The sequence below is a fragment of the Anguilla rostrata genome, chromosome 3 (assembly GCF_018555375.3).
Source record: "Anguilla rostrata isolate EN2019 chromosome 3, ASM1855537v3, whole genome shotgun sequence".
Classification (NCBI taxonomy): domain Eukaryota; kingdom Metazoa; phylum Chordata; class Actinopteri; order Anguilliformes; family Anguillidae; genus Anguilla; species Anguilla rostrata.
This window is the reverse complement of record NC_057935.1, coordinates 25,662,023-25,685,687: the sequence shown is the minus strand read 5'-3', so window position 1 is coordinate 25,685,687 and position 23,665 is coordinate 25,662,023. Positions and strand designations below refer to the sequence as shown.

At 42.8% G+C, this 23,665-nt stretch overlaps 1 protein-coding gene across 1 annotated transcript in view; it reads left to right on the top strand.

Annotated features, from left to right (window-relative positions):
* LOC135250560 (transmembrane protein 131-like) overlaps positions 1-22,537 on the top strand; it is a 64,546-nt gene extending 42,009 nt beyond the window's left edge. The window contains exons 20-41 of the mRNA XM_064326975.1: positions 778-930; positions 2,854-2,929; positions 3,176-3,290; positions 3,578-3,716; positions 4,706-4,815; positions 6,085-6,151; positions 6,409-6,560; positions 10,034-10,176; positions 10,581-10,767; positions 11,785-11,970; positions 12,653-12,811; positions 13,393-13,883; positions 14,374-14,558; positions 16,573-16,706; positions 16,807-16,934; positions 17,294-17,452; positions 18,296-18,452; positions 19,121-19,242; positions 19,599-19,698; positions 19,787-19,884; positions 20,267-20,415; positions 21,546-22,537. Coding sequence (XP_064183045.1) covers positions 778-930; positions 2,854-2,929; positions 3,176-3,290; positions 3,578-3,716; positions 4,706-4,815; positions 6,085-6,151; positions 6,409-6,560; positions 10,034-10,176; positions 10,581-10,767; positions 11,785-11,970; positions 12,653-12,811; positions 13,393-13,883; positions 14,374-14,558; positions 16,573-16,706; positions 16,807-16,934; positions 17,294-17,452; positions 18,296-18,452; positions 19,121-19,242; positions 19,599-19,698; positions 19,787-19,884; positions 20,267-20,415; positions 21,546-21,833 — 3,498 coding nt within the window. The 3' untranslated portion in view covers positions 21,834-22,537. The remainder of the gene's footprint in view (positions 1-777; positions 931-2,853; positions 2,930-3,175; positions 3,291-3,577; positions 3,717-4,705; positions 4,816-6,084; positions 6,152-6,408; positions 6,561-10,033; positions 10,177-10,580; positions 10,768-11,784; positions 11,971-12,652; positions 12,812-13,392; positions 13,884-14,373; positions 14,559-16,572; positions 16,707-16,806; positions 16,935-17,293; positions 17,453-18,295; positions 18,453-19,120; positions 19,243-19,598; positions 19,699-19,786; positions 19,885-20,266; positions 20,416-21,545) is intronic.
* Positions 22,538-23,665: the final 1,128 nt, after the last annotated feature.

The window sequence follows — 23,665 nt, the reverse complement described above, 5'->3', positions numbered from 1 at the left end:
AGGGGCAAGGGTGAGGATTTGAGCCTCTCTCTATATCACGGCTCGATACTGTCCTCCTGAATGCCGCACAAGTCGCAGCTTGTTGGCCCTGTGTGCCTGTAAATTGTGCTGCACATTGAAAGCAGGAATTTAGAGAAGGAGGGGATGTCCCAGCATTCCAAGAGTTGAGCCACATGATTGTTTTACTTTCTCTGCCTGCACCAGCCAGATGAACAGTGGCCCCTGTGTGACTTGCCCCCCCCCCATCTTTGTATCTTTGTATTTCTGTGTCAATACATATATATGTGCATGTACGTGTGTGTGTGTGTGTGTGTGTGTGTGTGTATTTGTGCACATAATTATTACAATTATATTATTTTTTTTCAGCAGAAATGTTTAATGTTAAAATTGCATGTACAAGTCAGATCTCATACTGTGTACTTCAGTGGAAGCACATTTTCTGTTAGTTTGTCTCCGCTAAATAATTGCTGATATCGAAATGATTTATGAATGGGATGTTAGTAAACTTTCACAGATATCTCACAGAACCAAAACAACCAACCACCAGAGCACTGTTTCCTACGTATACTCATGCATCTTTGCCCTGTGGCTCATCATCTCGGGAGACGTTAATGTCTTCTAAGGAAGGGCTGAAGCCCGTGGTTATTTCTGTAGCTAAAGCTGCCTGTCTTCTCCTGGAAAGCGGCATGCTCCTGCCGATGCTCAGTTAGAAGTACGCCGCGGCGCTCACCTGCCCCCCCCCCCTCCCCCCCGGGCATGCGTGTGCTTCGTCTCCAGGGGAAGGTGGTGCACCAGGCCCTGAGCGTGCTGAGCTCCTTTACCCAGAAGGTGAAGCTGCTGCAGGTCCGCTCCCTCACAGACGACCCCCGCTTCTACCCGAAGAGGCTGAGGAGCAGCAAAGACGAGCTGGAGCCCAAGCGCAAGTCGAAGGTGGGAGCGCCTTTCCCATGCACAAAACACTCACAAAAATTCTGCAGGCATGTCCGGTATGTTTGCCGGTTTACTGTATTATGCACGGCACCCATGCAACTGACACTCGCAACGCCACCGGCAAAATTGCAACGTTGAAAAAAACGAAGGCCGTCCCGTTTGAAGTGCGTGCACCTTGAAAAACAAACTTTTTCTTACTTCTCCTAGAAATTTTGCCCAATTCTCACCAAATTCTGCATGCCTGATCTACATCACATTGCTATGTAAAATTGCAAAGGACATCGGCACAGGACTGTCATTTCAATTTAGACAAAAATGGCCAATCATGCCTAGAATATCTGTATGGCCACAAATGTACACTGACTGCAACGATACTTTGAGGCATGATAGTCAGCCATATTGTAGACTAGCATGCACAAGCCCGTAGTGTTATCATGCAACATAGCCTGTAGGGGGTGCTTTTAACAAAATACTAATTTGTATGGGCTCTATAAGGACAAATTGTATGAGATATGTCAGGAATCCTCAGAAAGCTTCCATTTAGAAGCATATCTCCCCCAATCCAAGATTCTTAACGATAACATATGAATATGCAAAAATTGTGGAAAAGATATTTGATTACATCGCCTTTAAATGTGGCCTCTATTCAGGTATTGGTAATATACAAATTGAAGAGGGACCCATGTAGACCATGTGTATCACATTTCGTGCTACTACCACCCCAGGTGGCGCATCAACACCTCTTCAAAACTGCCATTTGCAAATACTTCATCTAGATCAGTGTTTCTCAACCCTGGTCCTGGGGACCCACTGCCCTGCATGTTTTAGATGTTTCCCTGCTCCAACACACCTGATTCAAATGAACATTTGCCACGCAGAAGCCTGATAACGACCCATTCATTTGAATCAGGTGTGTTGGAGTAGGGAGGCATCTAAAACATACAGGGCAGTGGGTCCCCAGAACCAGGGTTGAGAAACACCACTGTAGATATACCCTTACATCCAATACACACCAAGTATATGGTGTTTGGATTAGGTTTGCAGTTCAAAGTACAAGTTGCTACAATAAAGCTTGGCTAAACAGCAATCGCTTTTCTGATAGAACTCAAATAGACAGCCTGTGCATATACAGTGCTGTGAAGAACTATTTGCCCCTCCCTGATTTCCTCTATTATTGCATATTTGTCTCATTGAATGGTTTTAGATCTTTAGCCAAAAGGTAATATGAAAGGAAAACTGAGTAAACAGAAAATACATTTTAAAATTATTTCAAAGAATCTGTGGAGTCTGAAATTGAAAAATTTCAATAAAAATGTTGGAACTTTCAAAACAATACTTCCGCCATATACAAATCAACAGTTGTGGGCTTGGCCACGTTTACTAAAACAACTGTAACCGTGAATGCTTTGTCCAATCATCATGAACCTTGGCACTCATCTGTAATGCTTCCTTCTGAGGCAGCTTGCTCATTTCGGTGGCCTTTCTCCAAGGAGGCGTCGTAAAAGGAAATTCAATTGCATCTAACTCAGCTGCTTGACCGATCAAGTTGAATCTTTGCATGATGTGTCTTTGGGTCAGCCTGCCATTGGATGTACAATGATAAATTAATATGTAAAAAATATATATATGGCCGCCATCAGCCAGTCAGTTGTCAGTGGGCATGTGACAGCCTGGCAATTGTTGTCAAATGACAAACATTTGTTTTCCTGACCCTGCAGCAAATCCCCACCAGGGGAGATAAAGAGCTGTGTCTCATAGTAAACCGTGACAAAAGGGTTTTTTTTTTTATTGACACTGCATTTAATATTTAGTGTACTATGACCTCCCTACATGACTTGCCTACAACCAAATTACCCCTCGGGGACATTTAAGTTTTATTTATTGATTGATTGATCAATTAACTCCTCTTTTTTTCTCTTGTAGGTAGCAAATATTTATTTTGATGCTAGTTCACAATGTGGGGATCACTGTTATGTTGGATTGCCATTTCAGATGAAATGTAAGTACATGCGAGTAGCTCGATATATTCTTAAAACTAGGAGTTTGCAGCCCTGGTCCCAGAGGGTCGGAAGGTCCACTGGATGTTAACGTTATAGGTTGCCTATTTTTAATGTAAAAGCAAAAAGCAGCAGACCTTCCGGCTCTCCAGGACCAGGCCTCTGCATAGCAGACTGGTTATGGTTGTGTGTTTTGTCCACTGTTGTGTACTGTGGGGAAATACCGTTTAAATTGGTTGTTTTCACAGCTGAGGCTAAATCGGCTGCCTTCGTGATGCAAGAGGATAAGTGGGATTCAGACGTCGATTTTCATCAAACGCTTCTAAAAAGATGGAAAGAAATGAAGGAAAACTTAGGGCATGAGTAAGTCCTGGCCACTATTTGTTGCTTAGATTTTTTTTTTTGTTTTGGCTTTGCTTTGTTAGATCTGGTACAGCTTATAACTGGGAATGATGAACTTGTGTCTGAAAAAGGCTGTTTTGTGGCTACGGGCCGCCACATTCTCAATCCCGATCTTTTCCGATTTGCCGATAAGTTTGAAATTTAATGAAGGGTTTTCAAATGTATGCCCCTTGCTGTGAGCTGTTGAATCATGTTTTGATTTTTGAAAGACAGGACGGATAGAACATTTCTCCTCTCTCCTCTTTAAGGCTGGAGGCTGTGTTCGAGGTCAACACCGATCTTCAGAAGAACGTGCAGACCAGAGTATCAGCCCGGTTGACGTGGCCTTCTCTCATAAACTCCTCACGTCACATCCGGTTTCCGCTCACCAACACCAAAAGCTCCTCTGTGAGTACCCAACAGTCTGTGCGTTTGCGGCTAGGGTGTGGTGTCACCTTTTGTGTGTGTGCAGCACTCTGAAATCGCAATATGCATCGCAGCGTAAATGACAAAAAGCATATGTTATGAGCTGCAGGGTGGCTCTTTCAGTTAAGATACCACACTGTGATGCGTGGAGGAGCCCAACAGTCGTGGATCGCGTGTGAATGGTTGCGTTTGCAAATAGCTGATGGGACATTCCAAATTCGGGTGGTAATTGGACCTGTTGGGTGCCAATATTTTTTTATTGTCATTTTTAGGCCTACTTTTACTTCTACATAAAAAGCAGTAAATGATGATCAAAATTATATACAATTACAATACTATATTACTATACTGTACAATTATTTTCTCTTAATTGAAATGGCAACAACTGGATATACAACTGAACAGCCTCTGAATTTAATTTGTACCAGACATTTAAATGGGGGAAAAATCTAATGGAAAGTGAATTGCATTCTAAAAAATATTTTCAAAAAAATTGATTTAGAATAATTGTGACAGTCTTGCTATAAGAGTTGGGAGGGTTTAGGGAAGTAATGAAGCCTTTGAGCATAGCATTTCTTATCACAGGGTGCACTGCACCCCCTTGTGGCTAAACTGTGCCCGTGCACCTGGTTACATTGCCTAATTAACTGCAGTGAATCTAATTCAAGTCTGATGCACTGCTACATTATAGATACTATGCAGCTACTCTCCTGCCTTTTCTGTAGGTGCAGCTCTCACTAAGTAGTGTGCATATACCTAAAGTGTGAATGTGGGTTGTGAAATGATTAGAAATTAGGTTAGTTCATTGAAAACTTTTCCAGTTCATTATTTGAATCTCCTTAGATGACTGAATTGAAATTAAATTGACCCCAATCCTAGTGCGAAGTCAGTGTTAAACGTGCAAGTGGAATGTGTGAGCTCAGGCTGTCAGTTCAGTGACTCACAGGGAAGGTGTCATCGTGTGATCACAGGAGGAGGACGTGGTTTTGGAAAACCCAGCAGACGTTCCCGTCTACGTGCAGATCCTCCCATTGGCTGTGTATCCCAACCCCTCTGCCGTCGCAGAGAAACTACTTAACAGGTAAGATGGTGTTCCACTGTTGGAAGAAATACCCAGTGCATTTCCTCAGCACTTGGCAGAATTTCTGGAATATTCCACGTTTTTTTCCATACTTACAGCAGATTGCAGGATCCAGTAGAAACACACTGCAGTGTAGGAATACTCAGATCAGGAATGCTGCAGGTTTCCATTCTTCCGCTTTAATTAGGGGACTCGTTTAGACCTGGGACGAGTTGGATGTCTGGTCAATTAGGTACATTAATCAGTCGATTAACTAACAGGTGGAAAAAAGGTAAAAGGATAGCAGCAATACTATTGGGCTGCTGGATCAATACTGAATATCTAGGCTGTAGTGCTGTGCCATTACATTACATGCATTTAGCATACGCTCGTATCCATAGCGACTTACACTGCTTTTACATTACACAACTTACACATATCCTCACCACAGTCATATTTTGTCGTAATTCTAAACAAGGGAATCTCAGATATAATAGCGGCACTACTGGCAGCCAAATGGTCAAAGCTTGTTCATAGTGTAATGTTTTACTTGTATCAGAGATCTCAAACTCCAGCCCAGGAAGGCTGCAATGTCTGCCGCTGTTTTTTCTGTGTTTTTCAGCACTTGAGTGCTTAATTTAAATCACTGATTGCCTAAGAGTGTACACCTTGATTCTAAGGCCTAAATTGGCTTCCGATTGAAGGAAAACTGCATGCACCTGCAGCCACTGCGGCCCTCCAGGACTAGTTTTTGAAATCGCTGAATTATGTTGCATTTATAAAATGCTCATTTACTGTAAAGCGTTGCATATAACACGTTTTCATTTTTTAGCAATCTCTTTATATTGTAGTATGATCCATACATTTTTCTATAAGGGGACAGGATTCATAATCGGTGAACTGTAGAAAGGAGTGTAATGGTGCAAGGGAAATAAAAACTGTGTTTTAAAAAGAGAATGCTAGTGAATTCCCCGGAAAATACCTTGCAGTATGTTTTGAAGAAATGGAAGAATTTAGAGCATGGGTACTCTGTACTGCTGGTTCTATTTTCTACCTGTTATTTAGTTGTTGATGCATCATTGATTGGCCAGAGATTGCATTCATGTCGTCATTGTACATCATTTGTAATCAAAACACTCGACAGAACGACAGAACAACACGACAGAACTTCTTGGATAAATCTTCAGGGTGTTCTTTTGAAGACATTTGTTAAAGTTGGCAGAGGTGACCTAAAATGGCTCAGGAATTCTTTCCCAGTGGATACCCTCACCCTGTACTTTATATCCTCAGGTTCGCTTTAGGAACATCCTCCAAAATCAGTGCCAACACATTGGAGTTTCAGATTCATAGAAACCAGGTACGTGAAGTTATGAAGTTTCAAGTGTTTTATGGGGTTGCATGTGGGTATTGGCATATGTGCAATCATGTACAGATGTGCGATGCTGTCCCAGTAGGATGCAGGCATGTACAGATAAACACGTTGTCCAATAAGATGTCCTAAAGAAGAGATGTAAAAACACTGTTTAATAGGATGCAGGCATATATGGATATGAAACATTGTCCAATGAGATGATGTTATTTAAAGATGTAAGGCTGGCCCTCTCTCTCTCGCAGACTGTCATTAAGAGTGCCAGAGGGTTCTCGGAAGGATTGTCATCGCACCCTTTTGTTTACAATCTCCTGCTGTTGCCTGGAGAAGCGAAGTCCTTCACTGTGAAGTTCACTCCTGTCAGTAACCACACGGTCTCCTCCCTGCTCATTGTCAGGTACAGTGTGCCATTTGGCTTCGTCTAAGCTGCGCAGCGTTCACAAAAACGCCCTGTCACTCATGCAGCCACGTTAACAATGGGATGTGCCAGTCAAACACCCACACACTTCAGTCTGAAGGGGACTTGCTGGGAAAAGCGTATTGTACAGGAACAGGCAAACCCGTAAGGGGATGGTGATGAGTTGTCATGAGTGAGGGAGTGTATCAGGGCCGCTATAGGGCCGCTTTGAATTGTGTCGCTGCAGGGCTGTTGTGTTTGTTGTTAATGAGGATATTCTGTGGTGTCTAAAGGGGAAGAGCGGAGGCAAGCACATGCCCACTTCCAAAGCATATGGCGTCTTATCGCACCGCAGTTTACAAGTCAGGTTATCACACACGTGAGTTGGGGGAAGACACTTGCAGGCACCTTGAGTGACCAGTAGGGGACGATGGTACGTGTTTAGATACTGTCATGCCTGCTTTCCTTGGGGATGCTACAGCTGATTGTGCGTCGCCCAATGGGTGTGGTCTGGATTTTATACTGGACTATCCTTGCACTGAAACGGTCCCTCAAAAGTATTAGCAGCCCATCTAGACCAAATTTATAATAAATTACTGTACAAATATAACATGCAGATTTTTTTTTTCAAATATGCTTCCTCCGTTTGAATTTTCTTGGTAGTAAATTTCAGGAAAATATGGGATGTCAAGGAAATGTTTTCTCAGAATTCATGCGGGATTTCCTCAGTGTAGTAATGAGGGGCGGCTCAGTCAGGTTTTGTTTGGATGCAGGATGCTGCGAGATCTCTAGATCGCCATAAGTTAGAGAAAGGTCATTTTTTTTCGAACAGTAGAGTGTCGATAAATTAAAATACAATTCTATTGTAGGTATACACCTGCAATGTAGAATACAATTAGGTTAAAGACCCCCTCTGCTCTGTTTTTAAAGTTTTTTTTAAATATATCTGGAGGGGTACTTTGAAGAATCTTTCTAAATCATTACCAGTTTCACATTGGGTGCTTAGGTTAAACTAAAATACTAAAGTATTAAGCTTAAGCTGAACCAGAGCTGCTCTCAGCTGAAATTTGTATATTCTTGAGGCCCCATGACTCGATGACTAATCCTTTTGAAATATAATCCATATTTTAAGAACTGGGGAAGGCTGGTAATATCAGTTTTTTCACTTTTAATAATTATATTGCTTGAATAATTTTTTATATGGTTTAAGTTTATATATTATACTTATATTTGGGGCAAACCCCTTTTAGTTTCGGATATCAGGTTCGCATTGCTTCTACCTGTCAAGCCATGTTGAATTGCTGAATGTTGCATCACCTTACACTGCAGTTACACCTTCAGATCACTGTCTTATCATGGCAGTTGTCCAAGAACAAAATCGCAACTTGTTAAAATCACCTGAACGAGGCTCCCAGGTGGCTCATCCTGTTAGGGCATTGTTTCAGTGCGTGGACGGGCCACGTGGTCCAGTATCCAACACACACAATGCCTGTACCGACAGAGGCCGGCTGCCCCGCAGGGCATCGGCTGCCCCGCAGGGCATCGGCTGCCCCGCAGGGCATCGGCTGCAGTGTTGCCCAGAAAAGCAGGGGGAAAAAATTCACAATTAAATACTGCAGGTGTGTCGTCATCAATGAGTGAACGAGCAGGGCTGCCTGCACACTGAAAAACAGCAGTAAAATAAAAAGTCACCACTGATGTCTATTGGGTGTTGATAAAACAGCCAATCAGCAGCAGGGCTATACAGCTTCCAAGTGATCGTGTGATATCTTTTGGTCGATCATACGGAAGCTGGAAGGCCTTGCTGCTAATTAGCTGCCTTAAAGCATGTCGTGATCTCTGAAGTTTGGATGTTTACTACAGCATCAGGTATGATCAAAGGGAAAAATAAAAAAGTATTGGCAATACACCACATAGCGGCGATGATCGTAATTGTGCTCAAATAATATAAGGTCATTATCTTCAAAATTTTAGATCATTATCATTACAATATCTCCCCCTGCCCTGTTTACTTCATGAAAAAAGGTGCAAAAAATGGATGATAAAAACAAGCAGAGGTCCAGTGCCCTCTTGTGGTTGGCTGAAGCAGTGTTTGGCACATGCATTAAGCCCTAATGACACATTGAGAATTGGTTGTGCGGCTAACCACATGATAACAAATACATTAATGCAGTTAAGAAATTAGTACTTGTATGGTTTTCCTTCATCACTTTCATACAAGAGAATAAACAAAAAACGCACTCTGATGAGTTGAATTAGAACATTAGATATCAATGGCACAGCCAAGCAAAAAAAATGAATTCATTGTAGAGCATTTCATCAGTTGACATAATCATGATATTCAATTACGTTCTATCCTGAGCAAGAGGTGTTTAGCTGTTGGGCTCTGAGACAGTAAATACACCTGTCAGAGCTAAGAACAGACCAAATAATTATTTTAGAATTGTTCCAAATCTTTAGATGCAAGGAAAATGTGTAGACGCTGATCCATGAGAATTTTGAATAAAAATTACTTCTATGGTTATCAACCGAAGCATAGCTATACAAAATCATCTTATTCTGAATATTAGTGAGAATAAAACGGGTGTTAGAAATTTGCTTGACTGATTGCTGATTAAAGGGGAACTTTGCATGATCTATCTAGAGAAACTAACTAATGTAAATACCATGTCCATAAAAGTGTTGCTCCTTTGATTGAGTCTGATCTTAAGTGTGAAAGAACATTTTAATGAGTGAGAATGGGACAGAGGATGAGAGAGTGCAGTTCAAACTAGAACGTGAAATTTATGAATGAACTTTAGTGTGGGTGCTTCAGCAGTTGTTTAGGTGTTACCAGATGACAAAGTTAGACAGCAGTTGTAACTTCAAACTCTACTAGTGTAACCTTATGACTATTATAGCCTAATGGGATTTTGTATAGAAAATGTCACCAAATTGTGGCATTTTTTTACCACTTACAGACATCCAGAAAAAAGCACACACATTAAAAAATTATCTGTCAGTGTATAGAAATGGCAGACTACTTAAAATGCAGCTTTATTCAAGTAATGTACTCTGAGCCAGGCTGAATATTATTAAGTCTGAATGGCATGTCTAGCTTAAAAGCTGTAGGAGTTGTACTGCATAGAAATTTCGGTGGAAAGAAAATATCAAGAAGTTTGCCAAAGATAACTTTCTCAACGGTAACAATCTTGTGAAAACATTTTGAAAACCATAACACCCATTGGCCCTGCACAGAGAGAGAGACACTCCCACCCCATGCTTCTCACCACACCTAATTGTGAAGTGCCACATTTCTAGTCGTGTCATGTTGTTTTGGTATAAATGTGCTAATGCGAGCCCAGACACCTTGACCCCTATTAAGTATGCTAAAGAAAAGAGAACACTCTAATAACTCTTAAGGTATGTCAAGTAATTATTTGACCAGGTGTGTTGTGGTCCTGTGTGTTCTATGATTGTATCTGGTCTTGCAGGAATAACTTGACAGTGGTGGACTGTGTGCTGGCCGAAGGCCAGGGCACCAGTGAGAGCCTGCGAGTTGCTGGCAAGCCACCAGGGCCCGGGAGCTCTCTGAGGTTCAAGATGACAGAGCCCCTACTGAAAGACTGCTCTGAGAGTGAGTAACTCAAGCCTTAGCCCACTGAATCCTGGGTAATGTAGTCAAATTTGTATCCTGTTTCAGAGAGAAACAGACTAATCTGCTAACGCTTTCCTCACCATGCAGAAATTCTGCTGTTTTTCTAGACACCCTATAATGTTCTTGTTCTGGACTGTCCTTGGACTTTTAAATGCAATTATTTTCCAAAATCCCAGAATTAATTGAACCAGTAAGTGCTTCATTTTTATTTGTTTCCGTGAAACCGATAATCTGAAATGATCACAGTGAAAACAGAAAGTTCAACAGGACGTTACATTCTGTGTAGTCTCTGTGTATGGTTCTCATTGAATTGATAATTTTTTTGTACAAACAAAACCAAGAAACTCCTATGTTTCTCTCCTTCTCTCCTACCCCGTTTGCAGAAGGTAAATCAAAAGAGCCAAACTTCACTTTGAGAAAAACATTTAAAGTTGAAAACACGGGACAGCTTCCGATTTCCATCCAGTCCATAGAAATCAGCGGATACGTGTGTGAGGGATACGGATTCAAAGTTCTCAACTGTCAAGAATTTGCACTGAAACCAAACACTTCGAAAGAAATTGTCATACTGTAAGTAATTGAATGGGAGGAAAACACTTTAATTGAACAGGTACACTAATGCTATAATTTGATTGGCTTGTCAGTTAAGCCAACTTTGACCATGTGCATGTAGCAAGTCATAAATTATGATTTTTGTATTGCCTGTTAATAATATGTGGAACTTCATGCCGATCAAATGAGATTTGCTAGTGTTATTTAGCCTTGTTTGCTCATTTTCATATACTGCAACGTGATTGGCTGCTATTGTGTCATGTTTGAACTTAAATAGATTTCCTTCACAATTTAAGGAGATGAACAAAGATAACGTTCCAAATATCAAGTCAAACATGCTTCATGAGAAGAAGTTGAAATATACATTTTTTTTTATTAAAAATGGGCTGAAAATGTTCAATATTCGATTCTTTGTGTCAGCCATGTTTTTAAGGCCATTAACACTATTCATGATTTGTCTTACTCAGAACAGTGTGCCCATTTAGTCATGTTGCAAATCGTTCATGTAATTTTTCATTTCAAGGGACACATGCAAATGGATCAAATTGATTGGCTTCCGATTCAGCTGTATTTTGACCTGACATTGCTTTGAAATTCAGTTTGGGACTGGTGACTCATACCAGGTTTCATGGCGATCAGACTTACGGTTAATGAGAGAAATATTTTTGTGCTTTTCTGAAAAAATTGGAAATTGAAATGGATTGATATGACACATTTTATGTGTGTAAATAAGTTAATAGTTCAACAGTTATGAACTTTTTTAAAGTTACAGTCTTTAATTTTCTGCTCCATATGACATGCCACCACATGAAATTGTGTGTCCATAGCAGCCAGTGATTTACCTTGCATTTTATTACATTACATTTTATTAGTGATCACACCGATCACAAAATTAAAAGTAGCCGTAGTTTAAATACCAAGACCAAACACATACGACTAAAGTTTTATAAAAATAAACAAATTTTATCTGTGAAAACACAGCCTCTCTGGGGAGATAACAAATGAAATGTGCTTCTGTTCATTTCCATCCTGCAGGTTTACACCGGACTTCACAACCTCTCGTGTGATCCGGGAGCTGAGGCTCCTGACTGCTGGAGGCTCAGCATTCATATTCATCCTGAATGCCTCACTCCCCTATCACATGTTGGGGGTGTGTGCCGAGGCCCTGCCCAGGCCTAACTGGGAGCTGGAACTTTACATCACCATCTCACTAATCATGAGGTGAGTGAAGAGCTCCACCTGGTGGTTTGGAGAGAAAGCAAAAGGTTCCCACACTGCTCCTTGAAAATCCTTGTATGTGGAATCCCCAAATGTTGAAAATAAAAATGAGAGACCTGGAGCACACACAGAGCTTTTTCAATATTTAGCATATTTGCAACAATGCCCTTCTCCCTTTAACATAGTATTTGTAATGCTAGAATCTCTTCGGTTCAAGATTTTGGCAGTCATCCCTAGAAAAGCTTCATGTCTGTGTTTTTATACATTTTGCCCTTAATGTATGAATCATGGACTAGAATCCATGCTCAAAATGTTTGGGGTTTGGGTTTGGATTGGGGTTGATGAAGATTATGCTGGAACAGCATTTCATTTCTGTGAAATTAAGAGGCCATTTATATATTTTGTATATATGCTTTATTGGTTGTCTGCAACACTGTCATACAGTATAAATGTATGGCATAGGTTAGCATGCGAACCCTGACAAAAATGGGAAGAAAGTTCTAGCGTGTGCCAAGCTTATTGATGAGTGGGAGTTGGGTATTCAGGGTTTTTGGTTGTGGTTATTTATTAATTATTTTACTCCGCATTGTGATATTCAGCATTTTTAACTTGTTTATTTCAAGTTAAGCGGGTGCCTAATAGATAAAAGCACCTCTGTTGGCTAAGCTGCTGCTCTTGTCCACAGCTCCATGTTTCTTTTGGTGATAGCAACAGCCTACCTGGAGGCTCAGGGGATTTGGGAGCCTTTTAAGAGGAGGTTGGGTTTCGAACCCTCCAATGCTCACCTGGACACCGGGAGACCTTTTGATCTCAGGGAAATCGTACGAATTCAAACTGAAGCAAAGTAAGTGGCAACAGAAGAAATGAGATTTCATTTTGATTTGATTACGCTTCAGATGACAGCTGTGAGCTGCATGACTATCCAAATAAATGGCATTTTTTGCAAATGATATTTTGAGAACAAAGACTTGTGAGACTTGTTATGAATGCAGAATGCCAATGTTGACTTTTTTTTTCGGAGAAAAGCTGGTTGGCAATTGCTTGTCTTGCAGCTTTCATAAATCAAAAACACAAATCTCTGTGCCCTATACCTGTGTTCAGTTGTTGTACATGACAAGTCTTTCTCAGGCAACTATTTCTAAATGCAAAATGGAGGCATCTTTTTTTTAAATATTACGCACAATGTTTAGTGCTCCAAGCAATGTGTAATGTTTTGAAATGGTGTAGTCTCACCTATACTTGAAGAAGATATTTGCTGGTGGAAATGATGTGGTAACGTAGTTTGTGGGTAACTTTTTAATCTGCCGTCCCCTCAGTGACAATTCTGGACATGCACACACTGCTGCCTCGTTACAGCTCATATTAAAAGATCATTTTGTGCATTCGCACTTGTTCATTCACCCTTCCATTCTTTTGATAACCCAGCTTGAATGAATACAGTGAGCCGAACCACAGCTCGGCGCGGGGAATGTACAGTTCCGGTAGCTCTTCTGCTCGAGGCGGGGGGAGCAGGCAAGGAGGCCCGCACCCGCACCCCTCCGGTAACCACCGGGCCTCCGCCGAGCCGGACGGCCTCAGATCCAAAATCGGCGGCGGCAGGCCTCCTACGCAGCCCGGGACCAGAGCGGGGGGCGGAGGCCCGAGTTCGGAGGGGGGAGGCCGCAAGGCACGAGGAGCCAGGCAGACTCAGAGCCAGAATCAGGCCTCGGGATTGGTGGAGCAGCAGACCCCTGTGCTGACAGCCCCCCAGCAGCCCCAGAAAGGGCACCGCCCAGAGGGCGGGACCCGCCACAGCTCGGAGGACTCGGACTACTCCAGCCTCATAGAGACGATGGACAAGGACCTGGAGAGGCCAGCAACGCCCCCCACGGAGGTGTTCCAGGAGCCTGAGGAGCCCCTCCCCACGCACAGCAAAGGTGAGGGAAGGAGGAGCGATGGAAGCCATTCTGAATGTATGAGAACCCCCTTTTTCTGGTTAACGTTATGCTGAGTGTGACTTGGGGTCGGGCGACATGCTGCAATGAACTTCTGAGGCCAGTGAAATGGTTCTGGGAAAAGAAGCTCACCACTGATATCTATTAGGTGTATATAAGACAGCCAATCAGCAATAAGGTCATGTGTGATCATGTGAAGTGTTTTTGACATTCACGTGGAAGCTGTAAAACCTTGTTGCCTATTGGCCGTTCCAACAAAGTTGACGTTGTTTCTCCGGAAGCATTTCACGTGGCCTCTGAAATTAAGTTTGGATGTGTACTATCGCATCAGGCATAATTAAAGAAAAAAATGAAATGGCAATGACCGTTACTGTACTCAGTAATTATTGTTGTGATATATCTCCCAGCCCTAGTGTGAGTAATGGTAGCTAATGAAAGCGCGTGCTAAACTGTGCACTGCCTGTCTGTGCAGCCACAGCAGCTAAAGGGAAAGTGCAGAGGAAGTCCAAGGCTCAGAGGAAGCGGGAGGAGAAGGAGAGGAGGGCGAAGGGAAAGCCGCAGGGGGAGGAGCCCAGGGACGCTGTGATGGACAACGAGGACAGCTCCTCCACCACCACCGAGACCTCCAACCCCGACGTGGACCTCGGCCTCAAAGAGGTACCGGCTCCAAACACCTCCGTTGGATCTGCTGTATGACGCAACAGGGAGACCAGCCTTAAAGAAACACTGTCTCTAAGCACCTCGTTAGGCCTGCTCTGTGATACAGCAGGGAGACCAGCCTTAAAGAAACACTGTCTCTGAGCACCTCGTTAGGCCTGCTCTGTGATACAGCAGGGAGACCAGCCTTAAAGAAACACCGTCTCTGAGCACTTCGTTAGGCCTGCTCTGTGATACAGCAGGGAGACCAACCTTAAAGAAACACTGTCTCTGAGCACCTCGTTAGGCCTGCTCTGTGATACAGCAGGGAGACCAGCCTTAAGAAACACTGTCTCTGAGCACCTCGTTAGGCCTGCTCTGTGATACAGCAGGGAGACCAACCTTAAAGAAACACTGTCTCTGAGCACCTCGTTAGGCCTGCTCTGTGATACAGCAGGGAGACCAGCCTTAAAGAAACACTGTCTCTGAGCACCTCGTCAGGCCTGCTCTGTGATACAGCAGGGAGACCAGCCTTAAAGAAACACTGTCTCTGAGCACCTCGTTAGGCCTGCTCTGTGATACAGCAGGGAGACCAACCTTAAAGAAACACTGTCTCTGAGAACCTCGTCAGGCCTGGTCTGTGATACAGCAGGGAGACCAGCCTTAAAGAAACACTGTCTCTGAGCACCTCGTTAGGCCTGCTCTGTGATACAGCAGGGAGACCAGCCTTAAAGAAACACTGTCTCTGAGCACCTCGTTAGGCCTGCTCTGTGATACAGCAGGGAGACCAACCTTAAAGAAACACTGTCTCTGAGCACCTCGTTAGGCCTGCTCTGTGATACAGCAGGGAGACCAGCCTTAAAGAAACACTGTCTCTGAGAACCTCGTTAGGCCTGCTCTGTGATACAGCAGGGAGACCAACCTTAAAGAAACATTGTCTCTGAGCACCTCGTCAGGCCTGGTCTGTGATACAGCAGGGAGACCAGCCTTAAAGAAACACTGTCTCTGAGCACCTCGTTAGGCCTGCTCTGTGATACAGCAGTGTAGACCAGCTTAAGACATGTCTCTGAGCACCTCGTTAGCCTCTCTGTGATACAGCAGGAGACCAGCTAAGAACACGTCTGAGCACCTCGTTAGGCTGCTTGTGATCACAGGGAGAAGCTTGAAAACGTCTTGACACTCGTTAGGCTGCTCTTGATCAGCAGGGAGGACCAGATAATGAAACACGTCTCTGAGCACCTGCAGGCCGCTCTGGTACAGCGGAGACAGCCTAAAGAAACACTGTCTTGAGCACCTCGTTAGGCCTCCTGGATAAGCAGGGAGCATAGAAACACTGTCTCTGAGCACCTATAGGCCTGCTCTGTGCACAGCAGAGACACTTAAATACACTGTTCTAGCACTGTTAGGCCTGCTCTGTGATACAGCAGGGAGACCAACCTTAAAGAAACACTGTCTCTGAGCACCTCGTTAGGCCTGCTCTGTGATACAGCAGGGAGACCAGCCTTAAAGAAACACTGTCTCTAAGCACCTCGTCAGGCCTGCTCTGTGATACAAGTGTAACAGTAGTTAGAGCAGCGCTAACTTCTGCGATATGGCGTAGACGCGAGCGAAGCTAATCTTTCGGGGGGAATTTTGGTGCAAGGAGTTGATTTGACTGGTGAACGGACATTGATTGGGGGGGAACGGAATATTGACAGACATATGATCGACATACACGCCCACTGGTACTCGATGACATAAAATCTAAATTTTAATTGTTTCCCAAAAAGTGGAGGAAAGAGGTAAATGCACAAGCTTCACAGTGAATACACAAGAATTAGAATTTCTTTTTTTTTTGGAATAAGTATTTTTAGACTTTTAGGTTATTGAAAATTGACTAAACTGATGTGAAAAAGCTGATTTTGATTTCACTGTGACTTTAAAGAAACACTGGCTCAAAACACCTTGTTTGGCCTCCTTTGTGAGGGAGGTGAGCACAGCTGAATTGTTGGTTTGATTGAGGCGCTCGTACACCATTTGCCGTTTAATGTCTCAGGAACCTGTAAAGAAGAAAGGCCGGCCCCTGCCACTGGAAAAAGAGCGAGAGGACACTCCAGCGTTCAGCGCCAAACCCAGCAGCAAGAAACCCAGCAGCGCAAAGAAGGAGAGCCAAGCCGAGCTCAAGTCCAGGTAGGTTCAGTCGCCTGACCGAGCTGCAACCGCTGTGTAGGGGGGGTCTGCAGTGCGCCTGCCTCCAGTCCCTCACCCTGCGCTCCCTCTGTCGCTCTAGTTCTCTGGAACTGCCCTACGTCACTCTCCTGGAAAACAAGCAGCGCAAGAACTTCACGTCTAAAAGCCTGGGGCACGCGGCGCCCCTGTCCACCGGCCCGAAAGCGAGGAGCCTGCAGAAGCAGAAAGGTGGGTCTCTGTTCTGAAGGATTGCCATTCTACATTCATTTGCCTTCATGTTTCGCGTCGGATTTGACTGCCGTCTCGGGTGAGCTTGGTTTACTAGCTACTGTTTTTGGGGAGCAGCTATTGCTCCTCTCATGGTTTTGTTTGTTTTATTTTATTTGGGTCCCTATTACCTCCAATACTTGTTGGGGACAGTTCCATTTAAATTCAGACAATTTATGAAATTCACAGAAATTCAGCTCCTGGATTTATAAATGGCTATACTGTGGATATTTTTCCAGTTAATTCACGTCGTGAAGTAACTGAATTAACATGGATTTGACCCCAGCCCTTGAACTCTTTGGTCTCTTCCCTCAACCCAGCGTCTTGTGGGAAGCTGGAGGACTGCCGCCCCCCTCCTCTGGTGCAGTTCCTCTCCGGCAGTTTGGGACAGGACTTGGGCCACAGCAGCAGCTCAGAGGGGGAGAAAGACTCCTCACCTCCCGAATGGGACTCCGTCCCCCTGCATAAATGCCACAGCTGTAAGTTACAAACACCTGTTCTCTGTGTCCTCTTTGGAGGACTTATCACCGCAGGTTCTCGGGGATGTACCAGGGCCAAGCCATTAGAGGATCACAAGCTACAGCTTTTGACTGCACATGCATCTTTGGTAAAAGCATTTTTTTTGTGGTCCCAATGTACTGTGGTGTAAATTTACAGTTAATTGGTTGGAACAAAAACCAGCACACACATTGGACCTCCATGACTGAATTATCGTATTATGACCATTTTGGTTATGGGTAATGGGGCTTTCTCCTGCTGATTCACAGCTTATGAATTCTCAAAAAACATTCTGCCTCAGGACAAAACATCCATTGATGCATCCATGTACTTGACAATGCCCCCACAATGAATATTCATGGGATTCTTGAGAGACAGAACCTTGAATGTGAATACAGAGCTGATCGTCTGGTTGCTAGGGCTAGATAGTTCAGCTGGTCGAGTAAATATGTTTTACACTTATGTATGTCTTGACACTTTGATCATAGAGAATTTAAAAAAGCAATGCAAAGATGTATGAAAATTGTGTCCCTCTCTGCATCATCAGTGCCAGCATACCTACCACTAATAACAGTATAGTAAATATTAGTAATGCATATTTTAAGAAAGCATCTTCTTGGATTTTACATATACAGAGCATACAGTCACATGAATACATCTATTTGTTAATAGTACAAAAGTTTGTCCTTTGTGTACCATTTTTAAATAGACTCTTGCCCCAGGAACAAGTACTGTAGTTGAGGAACCCTGGTCTGTCGAATCTGTGATGTCACACTGTTTACCTAATTCCTTCCTCCCTTGCCTTCCCTTCCCTTCCCTTCCAGCCACAGACAGCCTGCAGCAGATCTCCTTGCAGACTATGAACGCAGACCCCTTCCTGAAGAGACCCATCTCCGCCCTCTCCAGAGCCTGCTCTCCTCCCCCCGTCTCCCTGGGCCTCGTGCCCCGAGGATCCTACAGCAGCGTGCTCAACACCAGCAGGTACACTCCCCTCCACACCTGTGTGTGTGTGTGTGCTGGAATATGGGGTCACACGGCCTCAACGCACCGTGAAAGTGTTTACCTTGCTGTGGTTGCTGGAGGGAACACATACAACTGAATGGTTGTCAGAATGATTACTTTGTTTTGCCTACGCTTTGTACTCACTATAATGACTGGGGAAAGTTGTAGTTCATGTGGTTTTATTTTTATTGTTCAATACCTGCTAACATATGTTACTGTGTACCTACTAACTAGCTAGCTAGTTCAATTAACAACTTTTTAAAATGTATTATTTTATCATTTTTAAAGCCAAGTAGGCTATGAATGTTTTTTTTCTTCTAACATTAGCTCAGTTAATTAAATGGAATTAATTTAGAACGACCTCTGGAAACGTTTGTTTAGGCCCGTCCTTAAAAAGCGCTGAAATGCCTTATAAATGAATGAAAGGCTCCATTGTATTTAGACTGCTTATTTTCAGCTGGTTGTCACTATATGTGTTACTGTGTTGACAATGCTGCATTTCAGACAGTCTGAATTAGCCTACACATTACAGTGACACATATAGGTCGTATATCACTGAAACATAAACTCAGATGCTTTGTCTATCAGCGAGGACCTGCTGTTTGTCTGACAGAGTAGGTGTTTGCTTCGTTTTCTTTTGTTTGCAGTGAGATCAGACCACAGAAGGTTGGTGGAAACAAGAACAAGCTGATAAAATCGATCTCCCTGCCCGGCAAAAATGGGACACCTACTTTTGCTGCTGTAGCCGCTGGCTACGACAAAAGCCCAGGTGAATTTTCTTGTCAGTTTATTTTTTATTTTTCCTCCTGAATTGACAGCAGCTGAGCATATCTGGCCAGTCCAGTGACACCCCATCCAGTGAATGAGTTTGGACACTGCCTATTTGAGGTGACCCTGCCCAGGGAGTAGACTACAGGCCCAGTGAGTTAACCATAGGCCCAGGGAGTAGACCACAGGCCCAGTGAGTAGACCACAGGCCCAGTGAGTAGACCACAGGCCCAGGGGAGCTTAGGACCACAGGCCGTCATTGAGTAACCCAGTAGACCACAGGCCCAGGAGTGAAGCAGTGATTGACTGCCAGGGTCCAGTTGAGCTGACCACAGCCCCCGTCTCTGAGTCTCACAGGTGGCAGTGGTCCCGTTAAAGGAGCCAGCAGCCAGGCCGAAGCTCTGGGGAGGATGAACCATCCTTACACAACGCTGGTGAAGAGCAGCAGCTCAGACGGGTAAGTCCACCTCCAGAATGTTGATACGTTAAACACTTGGCCCATGAGAGTCAAGTCTTGTGCTTCATTCTAGTGTGTTTCTCTCCAGTTCTGGGTACTGGAGCCCCACTGAAAACCCCAACATGGACTTAAATTCCCAGAATTCCTTCTCAGCATTTGGACCCAATAACTTCAATCTGTCTAGAGGTATGAGAAAGATCTCATGAACACTGTAAAAGTGTGTCAGTACACCACATTGATTCTTGTTTATTTAGCCTTTTCAAAAGTGTATTATGATTTGATTAACCTGTGCTACGGTAGTCATGCAGGATTTACACGTTTGTACAGTGTATCTTTATTGCACATTCATTTAATGTATTTTCTGTGTATATTGAGCTGCCCTATTGGCCTGGTCTCCACTGTATCTCAGTATGACATCCTGGATAAAATATCTGTTTCATAGTCAAATACAGTCTAAAACACGGGTTATAGATGATGAAATGTTTTCTTTTAATGGCTTGACATTGTTTTTTAATTGCTCAGCTGTGCTGAATCTGGCTGGGTTTAACTGGGGCTGATCTGTTTTCAGTCTTCAGAATGGCCTTCCCAAAGAGTCAGGACCCTCAGCAGAGCTGGCCTAAGCTCGGGCCTGTGTCTCCCTCCATCTGGGACGCCCCCAGAAACGATCCCCTGCACTCCTGGCCTACAGCCTCGGGGTCTCCTACAGCCCCTACTGCGGTAACAGCCCACACACCTCACTTTTGAAAATATGTAATATTTATATGATTATAATAAGGCATATACGTGCACATAAGTTAAATAAAACATATCTGTCAAATTTGATTGAATTGCATTTAGGTAAAAGTGCCTGCTGATGTTTCCTTGTTTGTTTTTAACCACATGCATTAATACTCTGCATTCTAAACTTAGCTACTGTGATTTTTTAAAAATAATTTGTACACAGCTGAAGCTGGAACATGTATATGACACACAATTCAGAGATCCTACTGTCATTCTGCTATGTGTTTCTAATAAAATCTACAAAAGAAAAAAAAAATGTCAGTGCTAAAATTAAGAAAAGATGAAGGAATTTCCACACAAGGAATTTATAATGCTTGCAAATTTAAGAAAAAATGTAGGCCTATTCAAGAGCAATTTTTTGGTCACACCTTTGTCAGACCATAGTCAGACATGCAAAAAAAAAAAAAAAACACAAACGTATTGAAGCGCAAGCATAACACAGTGTTCATGAGACATTACAGGTGCATGTATGTTTTTCTCTGTTCATCCAATGCTAAAGTTTGAAATACAGCAGGACTGTGGAAGTCTGGCTGTGCAAGGCCACAGCACAGTAGGGACTCCAGCTCTCTTATAACCCCTGTTCATAGGATTAAGATAATGCTTCATAATGCCTCCCAAGACCAGACTAAAATCCCCCTGCCGTGCATGCCACTGGTTTTACAGGCTACAATGTGTTGCCAGTATTTCACAACTAAAATTGTGTTTATTGGGGTTAAGTAGGCTTACCGTGACTGACATAGACCTGGCTCATATAATTACTTTGCAGTACTTACCCCTAACCCTTTAGTAAAATTACTACAGGTTATTTTCAAGGAAGGTATGTTTTCACCATTCACAAGTATTGGGGACAAAATTATTCTTTAGAATGGTATGCGTTAATTACAAACATGTTTTGTGGATTTTTTTCCTCTCTCATATTCGGGGAACCGCAGAGCTTTTTGCTAATTTTACCAGCATCTAAAGAGTTAAAATATTTCAAACGTGTATGTGACTGTTCTTTGAACTGACAGCTTTGTTTGGAAAGTGTCTGTCCTAACCATCTGTCTCCACCTGTCTCTTTTGTGCAGCCCATTCTGAGCAACGCTGGGAGCCTCTGGTCTGCCCCCACTCCGTTCAGCAGCTCCATCTGGTCCACCAGCATGGACAGCAGCCTACACTCCTTAACCCCGCCCACCACTGCTCCTCTCAGTGACCTGATTGGCAGCTCAGACAATGGCTGCCCCGTGCCAGCCCCGCCTCCCGCTCCCCAGGCGGAGATCAGGCGCACCTACGACCCCTGGAACATGTGGCGCCCCACCTTAAGTAGGCGCAGCTCTGAGCCCTGGCCCAACCACTCTAACCACAACAACCAATGAGCGATCTGAATAGGATTTGAGCGACATGGACACTTTTTTAAAATTTGTTTTTAAAACAAAATTTTTTCCCTCTCAGCTAGTAATACACAATATATTTTTTTGGGGGGGGGTAGCCCTTAAACAACATCTGCAAAACACATATTGTACTCATACAATTATGTAATGCTGCTTCTCGTAATTTTACCTACATTTTGCTGTGTAACCAACAGCAGCCCCCAGTTTTAATCAAGGAAAGACTTGATAAATAATAAGGACCAATATTGCCCTTATAGGGATTTTTAAAATTATTTTTAAAGTTTCCCCCTTTTAAGTAATACTGCATTGTTCTGGTATTGTATAATACAGTATTACTCTCTTTAAACAAGCACTTTGTGAAAAGTCTGGCAATTGCTCAGAGCATATCTTGATTAAACGGTTTCAATTGTATTAAGTTGTATTTCAGAAACTTAGCAAGCTGTCAGTGGGTAAACTTGAATTGTGGATGCTGCAGTTGTTGCTGGTCTCTGTATTAGTCATCATGACCCTGAAGCTCTGTGACCTTGCTAGTATCAGTCTTTTCAGACAAATTGAAACTGAGACCCCTATGGCCAAATCTTGGAAGCATCATGGTATTTCATGTATTTTTATTATTTATTTTTTTAAATTTTATTTTAAAAGCCAGATCCTGCTCACAATAAAAAATAAATAAAGAGGTTTTCCACTGATTTTGTCTTTTTGCATCATTTAGAAAGAGTATTGGTCGTGATTTTTTGATGGTAGTGAATTTTTAGAAGTTGTTCAGGTGGGGGTGGGGGGGGGGGGGGGTGGAGTGTTGGGTGGAGGAAAGAAAAGCCAAATCTCCTAGAAAGGCCATCTTTATAGAAAGAAAGAAACTTTATTATCCACACATGGAGATTTGTCTTTGGCTACACGTGGCATATAAAGCACATTAACTCATTATTTTTGAGTATAAAGTAATGCTGGTCTACCAGCCAAGCGCATTCACTGCAAAAACAAAAAATAAGTCTATCAAGTATTTTAGTCATATTTAGACTTAAAATCCCATTTCTATTACTTTTTTATTTTTTATTTTTTTTACTAAATAAGAAAAAATATTTCCAATAAGGTGAGTTAAACTTGTTTCAAGATTTGCTAATGGGGTAAGAACTTCACTTGTCCAACTAACAGTAACTTAAAACAAGCTAATATTTTCTGCTTGAGAGGAAAATTTGATTTCAAGTTGAATTACAAAAACGGAAACACTTAAGACGGATTTTTTTGCAAGGTTACAGTATGCAAATACAGCATATCAGTGCTGTATACATAGCATATTGCAGTGTTACACAAATATAGCATAAAATATAACATTTAATTTTTTGCTGCCTTAGTCCCTTTATTAGTCTCATTAGTCTTAACTGATGCTTGCATTCATTAAACCAGCAGTGGACAGTAGACAGGTTACGGACAGTCTAGCTGTGAAAACTCTCCAAAGCAGAAATCACAAGTTGTCCTAAAAGGGCACTTTTTTGTTGGCAGAAATTCGTCACGACTGTGACATTGCTGAAGTGTGTTGATACTAGAAATTACAGTAAACTACCAGCATGTTTTTTTTTAATTGACTCAATCATGTCCTTGCTATGGGATAGAACCTATATTTTTGCAATGTCCTGTTTGCTAGCTGGATAGTCAAACTGTAATCGAAATGGCCAAAACTTGGAAGTTCCCTCGTTTTTAATAGGCTACTGCAAGATGCGGCAGTGTAAACCTACCATGCCATTTAAGAAAACACATGGTTAGATGTGTGGATTTTAATAGGAGAACAGCTCTGTAAATATTTTTATGGGGGGGCGTTT